We start from the raw sequence: 18,184 nt of genomic DNA, 5'->3' as shown, positions 1-18,184 counted from the left end.
GCCCTTTTACGACAGATCCATCTCGTTTCCCGACTGGGGGCTTTCTGGATTGACTTCTGCGTTTGGGGAAGCGGGGTCGTATTCCATAACTTCTTCCGCTTCCAGTCCTCTCTCTGAGGCGGGCCTTTGGGAAGCGCCGCGGCCTCTGTTCGCGCGTGGCGCGGGAATCGGGCGTTGGAGAGTAGGAAATGGAGCAAGGGTTGGACGCCGTAGTTGAAGCGGAGGTCTTTGCACAGGCCGGTAGGGGCATTGTGCTGCAAAGTGACCGGCTTGTCCGCATTGCAAACACAGCCCTTGTTGCCATCTAGCATCTCTCGCTCCACGGGTGGCATACCCAGCTCCCCGTCCTCCCTTCTGTAAAGTCAAGGGTCTTCTTTGTCCCGTTTGTTGTTGTTGTTCAACCAAACGGACTTCCAAAATGCGATTCTCAACTTCGCATGCAAGTTGGATCCAACCTAACAACGTAGGGGGATTGTCCTGCATAAGGGCTCTGTCCAGAAGTCTCGGGTTTAGCCCTTGCTTGAACAGAATGATTTTGGTGGACTCCTCACACCTAGGGCATTTGGCAGCCAATTGTCGGAATTTCGTGATATAGTCTCTCGCCGACATGCTGCCCTGTTTAATGGCTTGCAATTCTGTTCGGGCCCTGGTTTCCTCTAAGGGGTCTTCATATTGCGCTCGAATAGCATCCACCAACCCCTGGAGAGTATTGAGTTCCGGGGCCCCGATATTGTATAGTCCTACATACCAGTCCGCTGCTTTGCCTTGTAAGCGGGAGCCGAGATGTTCAATTTGACTGGCCTCGCTGCCGAAGAGGTGTCCCCACCGGTTGAAGAATTGCACGACTTGCACTAGGAAAAATCCCAGTTTGGAGGGATCCCCATCAAAAGTAGCTTCCAGTTTCACCCAGCCCATCGGGAGGTCTTGCCTCGGAGCCGGTGCTGGGTAGAAGTCCGTCGGAAGCATCAATGGCACTTGAGGTACGGGGGGACCCGGTTGTGGTAGCGGCGCTGGTTGCACTGGCGGCGGCATCACCGGCTGAGCCGGGGGGTGGCGGCCTCGGCTGGGCTGGCGGTGGCGCCCTCGGCTGGGCTGGCGGTGGTGCCCTCGGCTGGGCCGGTGGCTGCAGCCGTGGTCGGGCAGGCGGCTGCAATCTTGGTCGGGCTGGTGGTGGCAATACCGGAGGTGCTGGCAGTAGCGGTTGAGGTGGAGGTGGCCGGTGCGGCTGAGTAATGACCGGCCGCTGAGGGGCGGGTTGGTGGGGTCGTAGTGGTGTAGGCCCCACCAGTTGGTTCGGAGGTGGTATTACGGGCTGCTCAAGTGGCAAACGTATCGGTTGCTGCAAAGGGGTTAGTTGCGGTCGAAGCGGAAGGGGCCGCAGCGGCGAAGGCCTGATGGGTGGTGGGCCGCGCGGGCTTGCCCCTCCCGGCGTCGTGTCTCTGGGACGCAAAGGCTGGTCTTGTGGCGCCGGTAGACCGTCCCTCGGGGTTTGCTGAATGGGAACCACTTCTAGCGGTCGTTGCGGTAATTCCTCCCCAGAAGGGGCCGGAGGCTCTTCCGTCTGATCCGGCCGAACTGTTGTTGGAGAAGCGGGAGGGGGTATCACCGTCGTCTCGGTTGGACGGGTTGGCCCTTCTTCCCCTTCTCTAGGCTCCTCCGCTGGAGACTCCTCGGGAGATGGATCCCCGTCCGATTTAGGGGGTTCCGTCGGAGTCTCTCCAGGTACCTCAGCTGGAGTATCCCCGCTCGGCGGAGTTTCGTCTATTCTAGGGAGTTCCGCGGGCGATTCTCCCGGTTCTCCAGGGTAGGATTCCTCCTCTCCCGAAGGCAGCGGCTGCTGCGGGGCGTCCTCCACTGGATAGGACATAACACTTTGGAGGGTGGCGATTTGTACCGCCATTTCTTCAGGTGAGATTCTCTCTCCTGCCCCCATCGCTGAGATTAGGTGAATGGCATGAGCCAAACTTTCCTCCATATCGATCAGCCTAGCTTCCAACTGTTGCATTCGGCTAGGACCCGGTTGCCCCATCACGGAACCTCCCTCGGTTGTACTCACCGGGGAAAACGGCCCCCAAGGCGGAGGATCTCCTTGATCGACTCGCGATCTCGCTGCTAGAATTCCTTTGGCTAGGCCCGTCACTGCCGAGATGCCGGAATCTACAGCATGGGTGCGACTTTGCATTTGCACCCAACTTTGTTCAGGAACTTCCGTTGGCTCTTTCCATGGGGCAAGTTCCGAATAATCCCAACTCAGGGCGCCGCGGCGGGATGTGTTCCCGTCCGTCTGTTCGGCCGTCCTGTTCCAAAACAGCCACGGTTGGCTGCTATCCAGCTCAGGGACAGTCTCTAGGCTTCGGTGTCCGTCCATCGAAACTCTTGGATGTAGCCCTCCGGCCCGGCGCTCTCGCGTTTCTCGGGGTCTGGCTCCCCACTCCGACGGGGTGGGTAGCGAGATCAAGGGGAGAGCGGCAGCCGTCGGCCTTGTCCCCTCACTGCCGAGGTCGATGAGAGGCGGTGTAGACGTCGAAGCTCCGGCCCCGGCTGGCACCTGAGATTCTTGGGGTTGCGCTGTTTGACTGTCGGGGGACGCATACGGATCAAACAAAGGATCCCTGTCCGGGACTACCTTGGATTCCGCTGGGCCCGACTCAGGCATGATTGGTAACAAAATGTCAGCTTGTGGCTAGATAAGGCTCTTCCTACAGGTTCCCTTTCAAAAGCAAACAAGAGTCCATTGATTGAATAAGGAAACTTTACTGCAGAAAAGGTCCATTATAGTCCACTGTCCTGAATAGGAGACTCAGGATGGTACACAGTCATTGTTACCAATGAAGGGCAAAGCATGAGGTACAGAGTAACAGTTCCCATCTGCATCAGCCTCCCCCCACAGTTCTCAAAACAACATCTTTCAGTCTTGGGAAGCTGCTCTCCGTCAAGGCCAATGCCTGGTGGAACGGTGTTAGACAAAACAGTCTCCTCCGGTGGGAAAGCTGCCTGGGAACTGGTGCACCTGCGGGGAAAGCACTTAGACACTAGAAACATTAGAAAATGGAGTCAGTACAGTTTAAATATACACTGGACCTGACACACTGCAGACTTGGACAACCTGAAAAATCAGCAGTGGCTGAACATAGCCTAACTCAAACAGGGCACAGTATCTTATTCCAGGACACCAAAATACTGGACAACACTTCCAACTACTTTGTCAGACTGCACAGGGAAGCCATTGAAATTCACAAGCATAAGCAAAACTTCAACAGGAAAGAAGAAATCTTAAGAATGAACAGAGCATGGTTTCCAGTTCGGAAAAACACCAGGCTAACAAAACACTCTATACCCGACAATAGCCCTGCAGAGAAGATTAGTGTCAGGGCTTGCCGCAGCTGCCGCTGGGCGTGGCACTCGGCGGTCTGCTCCTGACGTCACAGGGGGGCCAGGGACTCTGCAGGACCCTGATCTGTGGAAGGAGGGGCGGTATACCTCACCCAGACTCCCTCTCAATCCACTCGCTGGCCTGCTCAACCTGGCCTGCTTACCCTCTGCGTCCTCCTTCATCTCCTCCTTCCAGAACTCTCCTCCAAGCCTCCACCCTTGCATCCTACTGATCTCACTCCACATCATCACTCCTCCCTCACACCCACCACCTCAGAGCTCTTCCTAGCCACCTTATATAGGGCTTCCTTTTCCCGCCCCGCCCTCCTTCTAGGCTTGTGCCCTCTCCTGACTTGGCCCAGCTGTGCCTTCCCTCAGGTGTTTCCCTCCTACCACTAATCCCTTCTTGGCTTCCTTGCCTTTCTGGCAGGGTGGGATTGAATGCGAGCCATCCCCAGCTGAAGTCTCCTTGGCCTTGCTCACGAGGAGCTGCCCCAGCCGGCTTCTGTGCTGCTGAGCCTGCCTGGCCTTGCTCACGAGGAGCTGCCCCAGCCGGCTTCTGTGCTGCTGAGCCTGCCTGGCCTTGCTCGTGAGGAGCTGCCCTGGCCAACTTCTGTGCTGCCTGTTCATTGATGCCGGGCGGGGCTACCCATCTCCTCCCCCAGAATGCCTGTGGCAGCTCCACCTGGAGGGGCTTGGCTCCTAGCACCTCCTGAGCCAGGCTGCTGTCCTCTAGCCAGGGTGTGGCTCTGGGCTGTAGTGGCTGCTTCTCCTCCTTGGAAGGTAAGGGCTCTGTTTGGGCTGTTGCTGTGTCCCTATTCCCCTTGCCTTGGCCCTTTTCCTCTAGCCTGCTTAGCCTCCTCTCTTCCCCATGGTGGGTGGGACTAGCTGGCTTCTCCCTGCTCCCTCCAGCCTTCTGAGGCTTTGGCGTTTCGCCCCTTCCCCCTGGAGTAGGCAGGTTCTGGCTCTGTTTGCCAGACAGAGCGGTTGAACTGCTGTCTCCCAGCTGCCCCCTGCTGCTATCTGTCAGCAAGTCCGGGGGCTGGGCTGCTGACCCCGGACAATTAGCACATCAAGCACCAATCCATATGCAAAAGAATCTCCTCAGGATACAGTGAAGCCTCCCGCCATTAGCATTCCACACCCTGGGAAACTCTTACACGATGACTCAGCTCAACCCCACCCCTCCTGAGTAGATATAAATGACCTGCCAACATCTTTTCCACACTGTGACACTGAGAGATCTCTGTCTTTTGATGCTACACCTGTGAAGATGCCAGCCACAGCTGCTGGCAAAACGTCAGAAACTACAATGCCAAGACCATGGCAATACAGCCTGGAAAACCCACAACAACCATCATTCTCCGGCCGTGAAAGCCTTCGACAATACATTAAATCAAGTTGGAATTAAATTCCCGGTGGCAGCATTACACACCCAGAGAGAGTGAGAGTCAACAAGAAAATTAAAGACGTACCCTATCTAACCACGCGATTAAAAGAGTAGTCATGACAATATAGGTCTGGGGTTGTCCCCGAGCAATCAGAAGCAGCAGTGGTCCAGCACCCCCAGGCCTGCTAGCCTCAGCAGAGACAGTTGTAGACACTGCACACACCAAACAGTGTTACCTGCAAGTCAACAATTTTCCAGATAAATGAGGCTTCTTAATCGGTGACAGTTCCCTAATAGAGTTATTCATTGAAGGAAGAACAAGATCCCAGTCTTAAAGATGGTCAGGAGGAGATTCCAGGGCGTAAGCTTTTGAGAATCATGCTCCATTGGTCAGATATAAAACATCTTGTATCTGACAAAAGGAGTTCGACTGGAAAGCTTAGACCCTGAAACCTGTTGGTCTTTAAGGTGCTACGGGACTTGAATCTTGCTCTTTTCTACTGCAAATCAACATGTCTACCCACCGGAAGCTATCTTCGTCTAAGGAAGGCATTCCTTAGAGGTGAGAAAAAGCTTTGGAGGGAAAAAATTTCTTTTTAAGGTTGTGTTTCAGACACTGACAGTGAATTAAATGTTAAACTACAGCCGGGCGCCATGACATTCAGAAAGTACTCAGTAACCTTCTTTCAACTTTACATTGAACTTCTGCCAATTTTGTGCACCTTACATTGCACCATTTGAACTTCTGTTCAATCGGTTAAGGAGCTGCTAAACACTTATGTGGACATCATTGGTCATGCAAGGGTGATGGGTGGGTTTTTGATCGTTGTAAAATGTGCAGGCTGAGGCTGGTTGCTTTGTTTTCTGTCCTGCTGGTAAGCTTGTAGATTATTGGAACTGAGTTACTTTTATTCAATGACATCAAGGATAAGTTTTATTTTACTCTTTGCCATTTAAAATTTTTTTGCATATCTGAACCCAGCTTCAGAATTCCTTCAGCACATCCCAGCACTATTTAAGCAGTTAAATCCGGGATATATTTAGCTGGAAATTTTTTTAAAAAAAACCTTGAAATGGACTGTCACCAAGTCCTGGAGGATAAAATAAGGTTATAACTCAGTCCAAATAGGAGTGTTGCTGATGTTGCGGATCAACAACTGAGAGAGGGCTCCATTTCCAAAATTGGAGCTGCAGATGGAACACTTACGAGCTGGTTACACAAAGTAGCTTTAACCAAATTTCCCAGTTGTGATTCTTCTGGGGGAAAAAAACCCCATCTGGCCACAGTCACCATTAGAGATGGGCACGAACTGAATTATGAGTCAAAATTAAGCACGAACCAGGCTGGTTTGTGGTTTGCGAACCAAGATCCATCAGACCCCATTTCTGATGAACCGCCATGAACTTTAGACTGGTTCATTTGGTTGAGTGTTTGGTTTGTCACTGCAGACAGCCTGGTGCCAATCAATCAGTTTCCTGGGCAACAGGGGATGAACTTCCTGCAGACCTTCTGCTGGCCCGGAAGTAAACTACTGGTGGCCCGGAAGTGATGATTTTCTGACCTGGATGTGATGTTTTCACGAACCTGTTCGTGAACCAGGGGCAGGTTTGTGAAAGTTCATAGTTTGTGGTTGATGAAATTTGATGAACCACAAACCACATGGTTTGGTTTTTTCCCGGTTCGTGCCCATCTCTAGTCACCTCTGTTAATATCCAATTACATCCAGGTTGAATTACTGCATTACATTTCACTTGGATCTGCTTATGAAGACCGTTGAAAAACTTCAGCTGGTTCACACAATGCAAAACTATTGACTGGTATAGATTGGAGGGAACATACTTTTCAATACCTTAAGAGCTTCAGTGGTTTCTGGCTTGTTTCCAAGCACAACTCAAAAGTGCTTATCTTGACCCTAACCCTAACCCACTACATTCACGAATACTGCCCTGCTCAGCCACACATTTATTTGTTGTTGGAATCCCACCAGTGATGTCTGTGGCTTACAAGGACAGAACCTTCTTCCTGTTGTCATTTCATTGTTGGAATCACCTCCCCATTTGTGTTTACCTGGCTCCGACTGTGATGACTTTGACGTGCCTGGTACAGATGATGTTGCTTTCCAGACGTGGAAGAAGTTAATCAAGTTTTGCTACTGCTATTACTTGCTGGTGGCAGTCTATTGCATTTTGACTAAGCATTTGTACTCTTTTTATTTTACTACTTGTTTTCAATAAATGGCTAGGAAAAGAGACAAAATATGGAAATCAGTTGAGTGGACTAAGATAAGATTTGGGGAGGAGATAGGGTTCAGTTCCCTTCTCTTGCATATTCTTTACCCGTTAAAAATAAGTCCTCGCTAAAGGAATCTTAGTGTTGCCAACCTCCAGGTAGGGCTTGGCATCAGGCCACCTCCTCAGCTCCTTCTTACCTGTTGGTATGCCCTCGGACCTCCCCTGGCCAGGACTCCAGAGTCAGGTACCAACTTGGTTGTGGGTTAGATATTCTGGACTTAGCTGTCCTTCCCTCAGTGAGTGTTCGGCACTCACTGAATTTCGCAAAGTTCCTCCTGTACACTCTTGTCCTTCTACCTTGTGCCCCTTCTCCCACTTTGTCCACAAAGTCCCCATGTCAGAGGCTTGGCCGTCACAGTAATGTGGGCTGATTGGTTCTTGTAGTGGTCGGCATCCTGTGCGGCACTAAGCCCCGGTGCCATGTCAGATGAGTTTTCCTCTTGCATGGGAGTCAATGGGATTTGCTGCCCTTTTTCTTGGTGTAACTCTCTGCCATTGCAGGGGATGTTCCCAGGCTCAGAGCAGCTTAGGGACAAGACTATGTCATTTCCCGCTCCCTGGACCATCCCCAGGGCACCAACACAGAGGTTTCCTCCACATTTACGTCTGTATCTGGCATTTGGCAGCACCGTGGCCTAACACCATTGTGGGGAGGTTGCACTGCCATAAGTGCGCATTATTCCAGTGACACCCTTAGTCTGTTCCCTGAGCACTTTCTGCCCCCCTCCCAAGATAGAGGTATTCATGAGGTTAATCCAGGTGGGTTGAAGGTTTTATTTATGCAATAACTCTAGTTTGGCTCTTAAATTATACTTAGCTGTTTGATACATCAGTATAAACAATTCAAGCTTCCTTTTACTGAGTCAAATCACTGATTTCCGTACCCCAATAATCTAGCACAGTAAAACCCGCTAAGAGTCCAGTAAGCCCAGTAAGAGATGCCAGGGATTGAAGCTGGAAGGTTCTATAGGCAATGCATGTGTTTTCACACTGATCTACTGCCTTTCTGGAAAGTTAATGTTCAGCTAGCATACAAGGCCAAAGTTCAGTGGCCTATAGCATGAGGCTATGCTGAACCACGGTAGTATGTGCATAATTCTTGCTGAGAGACGGAGCGCAACAAGAGACATGCTTCCCACGTTCTGCTCCCAGAGGGGGCATGTTACGGCACTGCTGCTTTTCCTGGCTTCTTTGCATATTACCTCTGGTGGGAAGCTCCTGGTGGTACCCATGGATGGAAGCCCTTGGCTGAGTATGCAGTCATTGATGAAGCAGCTGAAAGAAAATGGACACGAGATAGTCACTGTCGCACCTGAAGTAAATCTGCACATAAAACCATCCGATGATCTTTATACCCTGAAAACCTATCCAGTGCCTTTCACACAAGAAGAGCTGGAGGAACATTATCAGTTCGGTGTAAATGAGATTTTTGAAGAGCTCCCTTTTTTAGTTAGGGTGGTTAAAGTATATAAGATGCTGCAAAAGACATCTGATATGTTTTTTTCCACTTGTACGTCCTTATTACACAATGAAGAACTGATAAGATTCCTTGAGCAGAGTAAGTTTGATGCACTTTTTACAGACCCGTTGATGCAATGTGGCCAAATAGTTGCCGAATATCTCGGCATCCCTTCTGTATTTTTCTTGCTGCAAGGGACTGCTTGTGGTTTAGACTCTGAGGCCCTTCAGTGCCCCAGCCCTCCTTCGTACGTTCCAAGAGTATTTACAACAAATACAGATCATATGACATTTGCACAACGTGTGAACAATCTGCTGGTGTACATGTCGGAATTCTTCCTTTGTGGTTTTTTCTACTCTCCTTACTCAAGTCTTGCTACAGAGTTTCTTCAAAAAGACATAACTGTCACAGAACTTTGGAGTCACGCATCACTTTGGCTGACGAAAGCAGACTTTACATTTGATTATCCCAAACCGTTAATGCCGAATATGGTTGCAATTGGAGGGATAAACTGTGCGGGGGGAAAATCCTTAACTCAGGTTGGTAACTCTTGCTCTTCTCTTAGAAATGTCAGAATAGGTTTCCCAATTTTGTAGACAATTTTATTTAGACACACACTAAAATCATACCTACATTAGGCAAGATGATTTGAAGAGTTTCCATCAATGGCCATAATTTAGTACCTAGTTATTTCCATTCGAATCCTGTTGAAATCCAAAAGATTTAAACATACCTAACTCTACAATAGATTGTAGAGCAATTTTGTTTCTGGTAATTTAATACAAGAAATACTATCACGATTGGAATGTGGTCTAGATGTTTCATGATAGACTTGAGGATAATATGTAGGCTTTTTAATCATACAAATATTTTGCTCACTGTAAAAAAAAAAGTAGCCCACCAATAATTCCAGTAATTCTGCTGTTAAGAACTTATTTATTTACATTATTTTTATTTATTTAGATTATTTACAATCCTCCTTTTTCATTTGAGATCAAGGCAGATTACATAGTGTAGGTGAAATACAATCAATAAGATAGGACTTCCAATAAACGAAGCAATAATGTTTGGATTGCAGAAATTGTAGCCGTCTCACTGATATGAGGGACCAAGGCCCTGAAAGGCTTTGTATGTGATAGCCCAAACCTTGAATTGAGCCCAGTAACTGGTGGGTGACCAGTGGAGTGACTGTAGAATGGGAGTAATATGTGTGCCTTTGCCTTGCCCCATCTGTGGCACCCCTTCCCTTTGTTTCTGCCCTTTCTTCTCCAACCAGGCCCTTTCCCATTTCAATTTGCTTACTCTGGTAAAGAGAAGCCGCACAAAAGTTTTGCTTCCTTGGTTGCCTGAAGGAAATACAGAAAATCGTCCCCCTGTGAATGGAGCCATAGCATGTGCTTGGCTCTCAGTGGAAAAAAAAACAGTTTTGTACATCACTACGCTGATACTATACAGTGAACATTTAAAAAAGAGTTCACGTAGTTTCCTAAGTCATGTGGGCCCACATTTTATGTGTGGGATGTTTAAAATTCCACAGAGACAATTGAAGACCCTCAGAGAAAAAGAGCCTTTTGCTCCCTCATCCCTCCAATTCTTCTTAATAACTTAGATTCATAAGACATTTACCACTGAGAAATAATTCTCCCCATTCTTTATGATAAAGGAGGCTGTTATTTTTCACTGTAAACACTTCTGCCGTTCTAACTCATTCGTCTTTATATATGACTATTCCTTTTTTCTTTTTTTTAAAAGAATTTTTATTGGATGGGTTTACAAACATACATATAGAAATCATTATCATTATTCACCCCATTGCATTTTCCCCATCCTTCCCCCCCCCCCTTTTCTGGTGATTCCCAGCAGTTTTCCATACCCAACTTAATCTAAAAAGTATATCATATAAATTCTTAAAGTCTATAATAATAATGTAATAATGTAATATATATCTATATTATACCTTCATTCATGAAGCAGCTGAAAGAAAATGGACACGAGATAGTCACTGTCGCACCTGAAGTAAATCTGCTGGTGTACATGTCGGAATTCTTCCTTTGTGTTTTTTTTCTACTCTCCTTACTCAAGTCTTGCTACAGAGTTTCTTCAAAAAGACATAACTGTCACAGAACTTTGGAGTCACGGATCACTTTGGCTGACGAAAGCAGACTTTACATTTGATTATCCCAGACCGTTAATGCCGAATATGGTTGCAATTGGAGGGATAAACTGTGCGGGGGGGGGGGGGAATCTTTAACTCAGGTTGGTAACTCTTGCTCTTCTCTTAGAAATGTAGATAATTTTATTTAGACACACACTAAAATTATACCTACATTAGGCAAGATGATTTGAAGAGTTTCCATCAATGGCCATAATTTAGTACCTGGTTATTTCCATTCGAATCCTGTTGAAATCCAAAAGATTTAAACATACCTAACTCTACAATAGATTGTAGAGCAATTTTGTTTCTGGTAATTTAATACAAGAAATACTATCACGATTGGAATGTGGTCTAGATGTTTCATGATAGATTTGAGGATAATATATAGGCTTTTTAATCATACAAATATTTTGCTCACTGTAAAAAAAAAAAGTAGCGCACCAATAATTCCAGTAATTCTGCTGTTAAGAACTTATTTATTTACATTATTTTTATTTATTTAGATTATTTACAATCCTCCTTTTTCATTTGAGATCAAGGCAGATTACATAGTGTAGGTGAAATACAATCAATAAGATAGGACTTCCAATAAACGAAGCAATAATGTTTGGATTGCAGAAATCTGTAGCCGTCTCACTGATATGAGGGACCAAGGCCCTGAAAGGCTTTGTATGTGATAGCCCAAACCTTGAATTGAGCCCAGTAACTGGTGGGTGACCAGTGGAGTGACTGTAGAATGGGAGTAATATGTGTGCCTTTGCCTTGCCCCATCTGTGGCACCCCTTCCCTTTGTTTCTGCCCTTTCTTCTCCAACCAGGCCCTTTCCCATTTCAATTTGCTTACTCTGGTAAAGAGAAGCCGCACAAAAGTTTTGCTTCCTTGGTTGCCTGAAGGAAATACAGAAAATCGTCCCCCTGTGAATGGAGCCATAGCATGTGCTTGGCTCTCAGTGGAAAAAAAAACAGTTTTGTACATCACTACGCTGATACTATACAGTGAACATTTAAAAAAGAGTTCACGTAGTTTCCTAAGTCATGTGGGCCCACATTTTATGTGTGGGATGTTTAAAATTCCACAGAGACAATTGAAGACCCTCAGAGAAAAAGAGCCTTTTGCTCCCTCATCCCTCCAATTCTTCTTAATAACTTAGATTCATAAGACATTTACCACTGAGAAATAATTCTCCCCATTCTTTATGATAAAGGAGGCTGTTATTTTTCACTGTAAACACTTCTGCCGTTCTAACTCATTCATCTTTATATATGACTATTCCTTTTTTCTTTTTTTTAAAAGAATTTTTATTGGATGGGTTTACAAACATACATATAGAAATCATTATCATTATTCACCCCATTGCATTTTCCCCATCCTTCCCCCCCCTTTTCTGGTGATTCCCAGCAGTTTTCCATACCCAACTTAATCTATAAAGTATATCATATAAATTCTTAAAGTCTATAATAATAATGTAATATATATCTATATTATACCTATCAAATCTCTTTAATTATCTTAACAATCTACACTAACTATATTGCTTATCTTAGTTAAAAATATAAAAATTATATAAGTGATAATAGGTAATAATAGGTATATATACTAACTAAAAAAAACCTACATATATATATATGTAACATACTATTCCTTACATACTAATTAACTGTATTATCTATATTTCACATCGACTCCCTATAACCTTATTACTCATAATTATACTCCCCTGTAAATATACTATACTAATCAAATAAAATACAGTAAAATATACCCCTTTTTAACCTTAAGTAAGTTTCTATCTCCCCTACTTCTCCAAAGACCACAGTTTCCCCTTCATGTCCCACTTTTTTTCTACATATTTCTTAAATTTTTCCCAGCTTAATGTATAGTCCAATTCTTCTTGTTCTTTCAATTTCCTTGTTAATTTGTCCATTTCTGCCATATTCAAGACTTTCAGAATCCAGTCTTCCATAGATGGTATCTCTGGAGTCTTCCACATCTGCGCATAACACATTCTGGCCGCCGTAATCATATAAAACACCATAACTCCGTCCATTTTATCAAAATCTTCTAGGTTCATACATAACAACAGCAATTCCGGGGTTTTATTTATATTCCTTTGTAAAATATCTGACATAACTTTAACTATATCCCCCCAGAACTGCTTAGCCTTATCACAAGTCCACCACATATGATAGAATGAACCTTCGTGCTGTTTACATTTCCAACATTTATCAGACATCTGGCTATTACCATTGGCTAACTTCTTCGGTGTTAAATACCATCTATACAACATTTTGTATACATTTTCACGCACAGTGGTACATGCTGAAATCTTAACTACATTTTTCCATACCTTTTCCCAAGCTTCCATTGAAATTTCCTTATTACAGTTTATTGCCCATTTGACCATCTGAACTTTAACAACTTCCTCCTCTGTAAACCATTTCAGTAATATCTTATATATTTTAGAAATTATTTTCTTCCCCCCCCTGAAGCAAACAATTCTCAATCTCAGAGTTTTGTAGTCTAAAACCATTTTTCCTTTTGTCTTTCTCATATAGGTCTTTTATCTGCATATATTGAAACCATCCATATTGGAATGGCAATTCATCATTACCTTTAAGCATATAGTTATTCTATATTCCTCAGGGTTGCCAGGCCCCTTCACTCTCCTGGCAGGAGATTGGGACGCTGGGTCGTACCTCCCTTCCTCCTTATCTTCATGTCTCTTTCTCGTGCTCCTGGCTGGCATGATGATGTCACTTCTGGGAAGTGACATCATCACATGGGTCAAAGAGCAGCCCGGGAGCACTCTTGTGCCCGAAATGGACCCGCTGCATAAGCGCCCCGCTGTGGGGCGTGGGAGCATAGTGTGCCGCCCAGAGGTGCGCTGCATTGCCGGGGTGTGCCCTCCTGCTGGCTAGGTAAGTGGGGGCAGGAGGTGGGAGGTGAGAGCAGGTGTAACTTTTCCTGGTGTTGTCGAGGTGTTCTCGTGCTGGAGCAACTTAGAGAGCTAACTCCACCCCCTTCCCCTTCTGATGTAGGACCTTATGCCAGGGGCCTGCCAGGGGTGGCCATGGTAAGGCAGTGCTGGCTGCTGGGACCAGCGTGGCAGCAGCAGGGTACTGTGCTCGTGCAACTACAGCTTAAGCTGGCGTATCTCGGAAATATATAGGCGTAGCACCCATTAAACTTCCTGAGCACTTGCACACACCCCCTTCCCCGATTACGCTGTTTATTAGTTTTCATTTTACAGTATTTTTAGTCTGCCTGTGTGTCATAATAAACACTCAAGATGGTATATAATAATAAAATTGGCAACAGAAACGTTTAGCTTATACTTATGTAAAGTGCTGTGAATACTCAGTAAGCAATATTCCTTGGGTACCTATGTAAAACACCGTAGCTTTACACATGAAGCAAGGCTGCCATAGCCAAAACCGCACTGCCAAATGCAAGCGCCACACAGCAGAACTAAGCTGATGCCCCTGCTCCACTACCCAAGTGCCCCTGCAAAAGCTGCCCACTGTCACCCCATTCTTCCCAATGATGACAAAATTCCCAAGCTTGTTCTCAGGGCCTATACATATCGAGCGAGCATGCCAGCGACCAGAAACACACTCCCAGATGCAAGGTCATCCCTGGGGAAGCCCAACAGAACCAAACTGATGCCTCTCCCCAAAATCCATGTCCCACCGGAGCAGGCTGACCAGCCACTTTCCATTGTTCCCAACAATGAGTTTTCCAAGCTGGTTCTTGAGGCACGTGCACACTGGGCAAGCATGAAATTGGCCAAGCATGCTACCAAAAGCAAGGTCATCACCCAGCTGCAAAGTGGCTTGAAGTGCCTACTGGTGGCAGGGATTACCCTGTCACCAGTGGGAACTTGGTAGTCTTAACTGCTACCTTATAAATGTAAAATATCTCCTGCTGAAGATATTTCAGCACTTCAGCACTCTCTACAATAGCATCTTTGCCTCGTCTCTGCTGCATACTTGCCAGCTACTCTGGGGACCAATATAAAAACATGTGCACGGATGAAGGTATCTACAGCTCCCCTCCCCCTTATTCCTCCTGGACAAGCATGACTGAGTAGGGTGTGGGGTGGGTCCGGAAATCAGGTTACCAGCATTCAAATGATAAAAAAGTAGTAATGCAATCAAAGCAAACACATTCTGTGCTTACACAGCAAGAATCAAACTGTAAATCCTCTTTCTCTACTTTTGTATTTAGTCTATGAGATGGGTAGGCTAAGGATAGGCTATTTAATCTTGACGCTGTGATGTTCAGATATCATCCATTACTTCAGTTTTCTAAGGCTGGGATTCTTCCTCTGTGTTCAGCCGTAAGTGTTTAAGATGGTTGCCATGGTTATGGCAGAACGTCATAACAGAACAGAGTACATCTCAAAAGAGACTTGCATTTCAGATTGCAGAGATTTTATACCCTCTTGACTGACCCTCCCCTTGTGCATCATTCCATCTGTTCTTCTCCAAAAGGAAGAGTCAAAATCTAGTTGTGAGTTCCCAAATCTCTCTTTCCTAGGCGTGATTCTCCATCCAAGGATTTAGCTGGTAACTTTAGCTAGTTACCGTTTGTCTTCTTCCCTCCAGAGCCCTCTGCCTATCCATGGTACTGAATTGCCCTGTCGATGCTGACTCACTCCCGCATAGTTTTCCCATTGCCAGCCCATAGAAAGTCCCTTTAAGCTTGTAAAGAATGAAGACCCAGTTATTGTAAATCTGACATGAATCCTGGGATGTGGGGCATTTTGCCATAGCCCTTTTCTTTATCCTTACAATAATTATGTGAATTAGGTTACACTCACTTTACAGAAAGCTGACAGACTGTGATTGCCTACTAACCCCATGGCCAAAATCAAATTTGAATTTCCATCTTCCCAGATTAAAGTTCAAGTCTCCTTCAGTATACTCTCTGGGATCTCACAAATCATTTATTCCCATTTTGTTGCCCTGCCGCTTACATGTACTTATGTCGGATTAAGTCTTCTCAGGCCACAAAGGGGTCTTTGCCACCACAGTCGGAATGAAGAGGCAGACGCCAGAGTTGGATCTAAGGGCCACTTTATTAATTAACGTTAATTGATGACAACCATTAACTACTGCGGCAAGGGCCAACTAGTGGTACAGGCCAAGCCACGTGGTCTCCCCCTGGACCTCTGCCTTGACCTGTCTGGCTAAGACCCAGCCAGCCAGCAAATGGATCCCCCCAACTCAAGCTCCCAAGCCTCAGCCGTACAGCAGTGAGGAAAGGACTTGCCTTGGGGTTCACCAAGGCAGTCTGCCCACGCAGCATGGCAGCCGTCAAAGCAGTACCATCTGCTCCTGGCAGACCCCTCTTCCCCATAATTGGAGAAGCGCCTAGGGTGCTCACTGGCCCGCTCCCTATTCCCCCACTGTCTCCTGCCACCGCCAGGGCCAAGCCTCTGCTTAGACTCTGACGCCCCACATATGACCCAAGGCCAACCGAAGCCCTTGCCGCAAGTCATCCAAGAAAATTTTGTTGCCTGTTACCGACAGGTGCACCCCATCACCTCTGTAGAGGTCGGCAAAATTGGCCCTGATCCTGGTGTGGGGTAAATAGATACCCAACCCTTCCCCCAAAGCCTTCTGAATGGCCCGGTTAGCCTTCATTCGAGCCCTCTCAATGGCCTGTCGATTCTCCGCTTCCCTCCAAATCCTGCGAGGCAAAATAGCCGACCACATGATCCGCACTCCAGGCCAGCGGTGCAATACCTCTCTCAAGTCTTGCCCAGCCTGCAAAGACAAGGCCTTGCCTTGCACAAGCCCCAGGTCATTCTCACCAAGGTGAATAAGCAAAATATGGGGCTGGGGACCATTCCAGTCCCTAAACAACAGCGGCAACAAGCCTGACCAATGCAGGCCCCGGCGACCCAGCCATTCATCGGTTGCACCCTTACTCAAACCCAGCTGGGACCCGAACTGTGTCCACTTCACCTGATGGGCCACCCAAAAAATCATACTGTGCCCGCAGATCAATATTCTGAGCTTCTCCCGGCTGGACACAACACCTATATGAAGAAAAACAGTTAGAAACAACCTCAAAAGTGGGACAAAGGTCTAACGTAAGATCGAAAGGCAGATGACCTCCATCTGCCTACTTGCTGAATCGCCCCATCAGGGTAACCCATGGCTGCGGCCGTTGACACTGCCCCAATTCTAAAAGCATGGGTACCAAACTTAACGCCTGCTAAACCTAACTGAGCCAAAGCTCTGCAGGTTACCGCCCAAAACTGGTAACGCGTCAAGGGCCGACCATCCTAATGCCTAAACAATATCCCCGGATCAGCACCCCGAGCTCTCAAATACTTGTGCAGGGCCCGCACAGGATATAGCCCAGCCTCCGCACATATGCCCAAGCGGACAATCGCCCCCCTCCACAACTGATCAGTAGCCAACTAGCGGCCATGTGACCATTTTAAAGAGGTGCCGGAACTCTGTTCCATCGTGTTCCCGCTGAAAAAAAGCCCTGGCTGTAGGGAAGTGGGATCCAGGGGTGGGGGGCATTTTCTACTGTTTTTGTCTGCCCCCTGGCAAGTACCGCAAAAGTAGGGAAGAAACAGTGGAATCCTCTTTGCTTCTGCCCCTGTTCATGCCAGGGGATAATGTAACTTTCAGCTGTCCTGGTTGCCTTTTTCTCTGGGCTCAGTATATGTGATATTCTTTCTTGCTATTTCCTCATGTCAGGTCATAGAAATGTTCTTGGAGCTCTGTGCTTCCCAGGCACTTGGACTTTCACCCCATGCCATCTTCCTGACCTGAACCAACCCAGGGCAGCTGCTAGTTGCCCCACCAGGACTCTATTCGCACTGCCTGTGCATCTTCCCTTTGCCCACTCAGAAGCTTTCTCGCCACCTGCAGTCACAGCTGCCCACATTACCTGCACACTTTCCCCCTGATGATAGTGGGTGCAGCTAGAAGTGCCACTGCCATGGCCACCAGGGATGCTGATGCTCTGTGCACCACTCACACACCCTTCTCCAGCTGTGCTAGGCAGCTGGAAGCAGAGGTGGCAAAGCACTCACAACCAGGCAGTGGAAGGGTGTGAGCGCAGGCATCACAGGAGATGCATCGGTAAGGAGTCAGCAGCAGCAGGCTCAACAAGAAGCCACAGGTCCTGGTAGCTGCCCCACCTCACCATGTGCTGGAACTTGAAGGGGTAGTTCCGTACTGCACCACTCCCAGAAACCTTACCTGAGCAGGCAGCAGGATAGGTACCAATAATAAATAATAGCTTGGCCCAGAGCCTGGCAGCAGCCCTGGAACTTGAAGGGGCAGATCCCTATCCCACCATACACAAAGAAAATTCAAGCTCCGATGTACTCTCTCTATCAAAATGCCAACAGCATGTCTCTCCCCCTCTCCACTGTCTGCAAACTAAGCCAGAGCTGGGAGCCCCCTCCCCCCTCATCTTTTTTTTTTTTTTAAAAATTTATTGGTAAGTATACTTTTCAAATTCAATACATTCATTCCCTCAATAT

The 18,184-nt window shown here is 47.0% G+C and overlaps 1 protein-coding gene across 10 annotated transcripts in view; it reads left to right on the top strand.

Annotated features, from left to right (window-relative positions):
* LOC129326452 (UDP-glucuronosyltransferase 1A3-like) overlaps positions 1-18,184 on the top strand; it is a 175,969-nt gene that overhangs the window by 132,595 nt on the left and 25,190 nt on the right. The window contains exon 1 of one of the 10 annotated variants that reach the window (XM_054974620.1): positions 8,168-9,052. The exons of the other annotated variants lie outside the window; for them this stretch is intronic. Within the exon in view, the coding sequence (XP_054830595.1) occupies positions 8,183-9,052 (870 nt within the window). The 5' untranslated portion in view covers positions 8,168-8,182. Of the gene's footprint in view, positions 1-8,167; positions 9,053-18,184 lie in introns of those variants that run through there. 10 annotated transcript variants of the gene reach the window in all.

This window comes from Eublepharis macularius, chromosome 1 (assembly GCF_028583425.1).
Source record: "Eublepharis macularius isolate TG4126 chromosome 1, MPM_Emac_v1.0, whole genome shotgun sequence".
NCBI classification, from domain to species: Eukaryota; Metazoa; Chordata; class Lepidosauria; order Squamata; family Eublepharidae; genus Eublepharis; species Eublepharis macularius.
The sequence above is the reverse complement of the archived record's forward strand: the minus strand, read 5'-3'. Positions and strand labels throughout refer to the sequence as shown.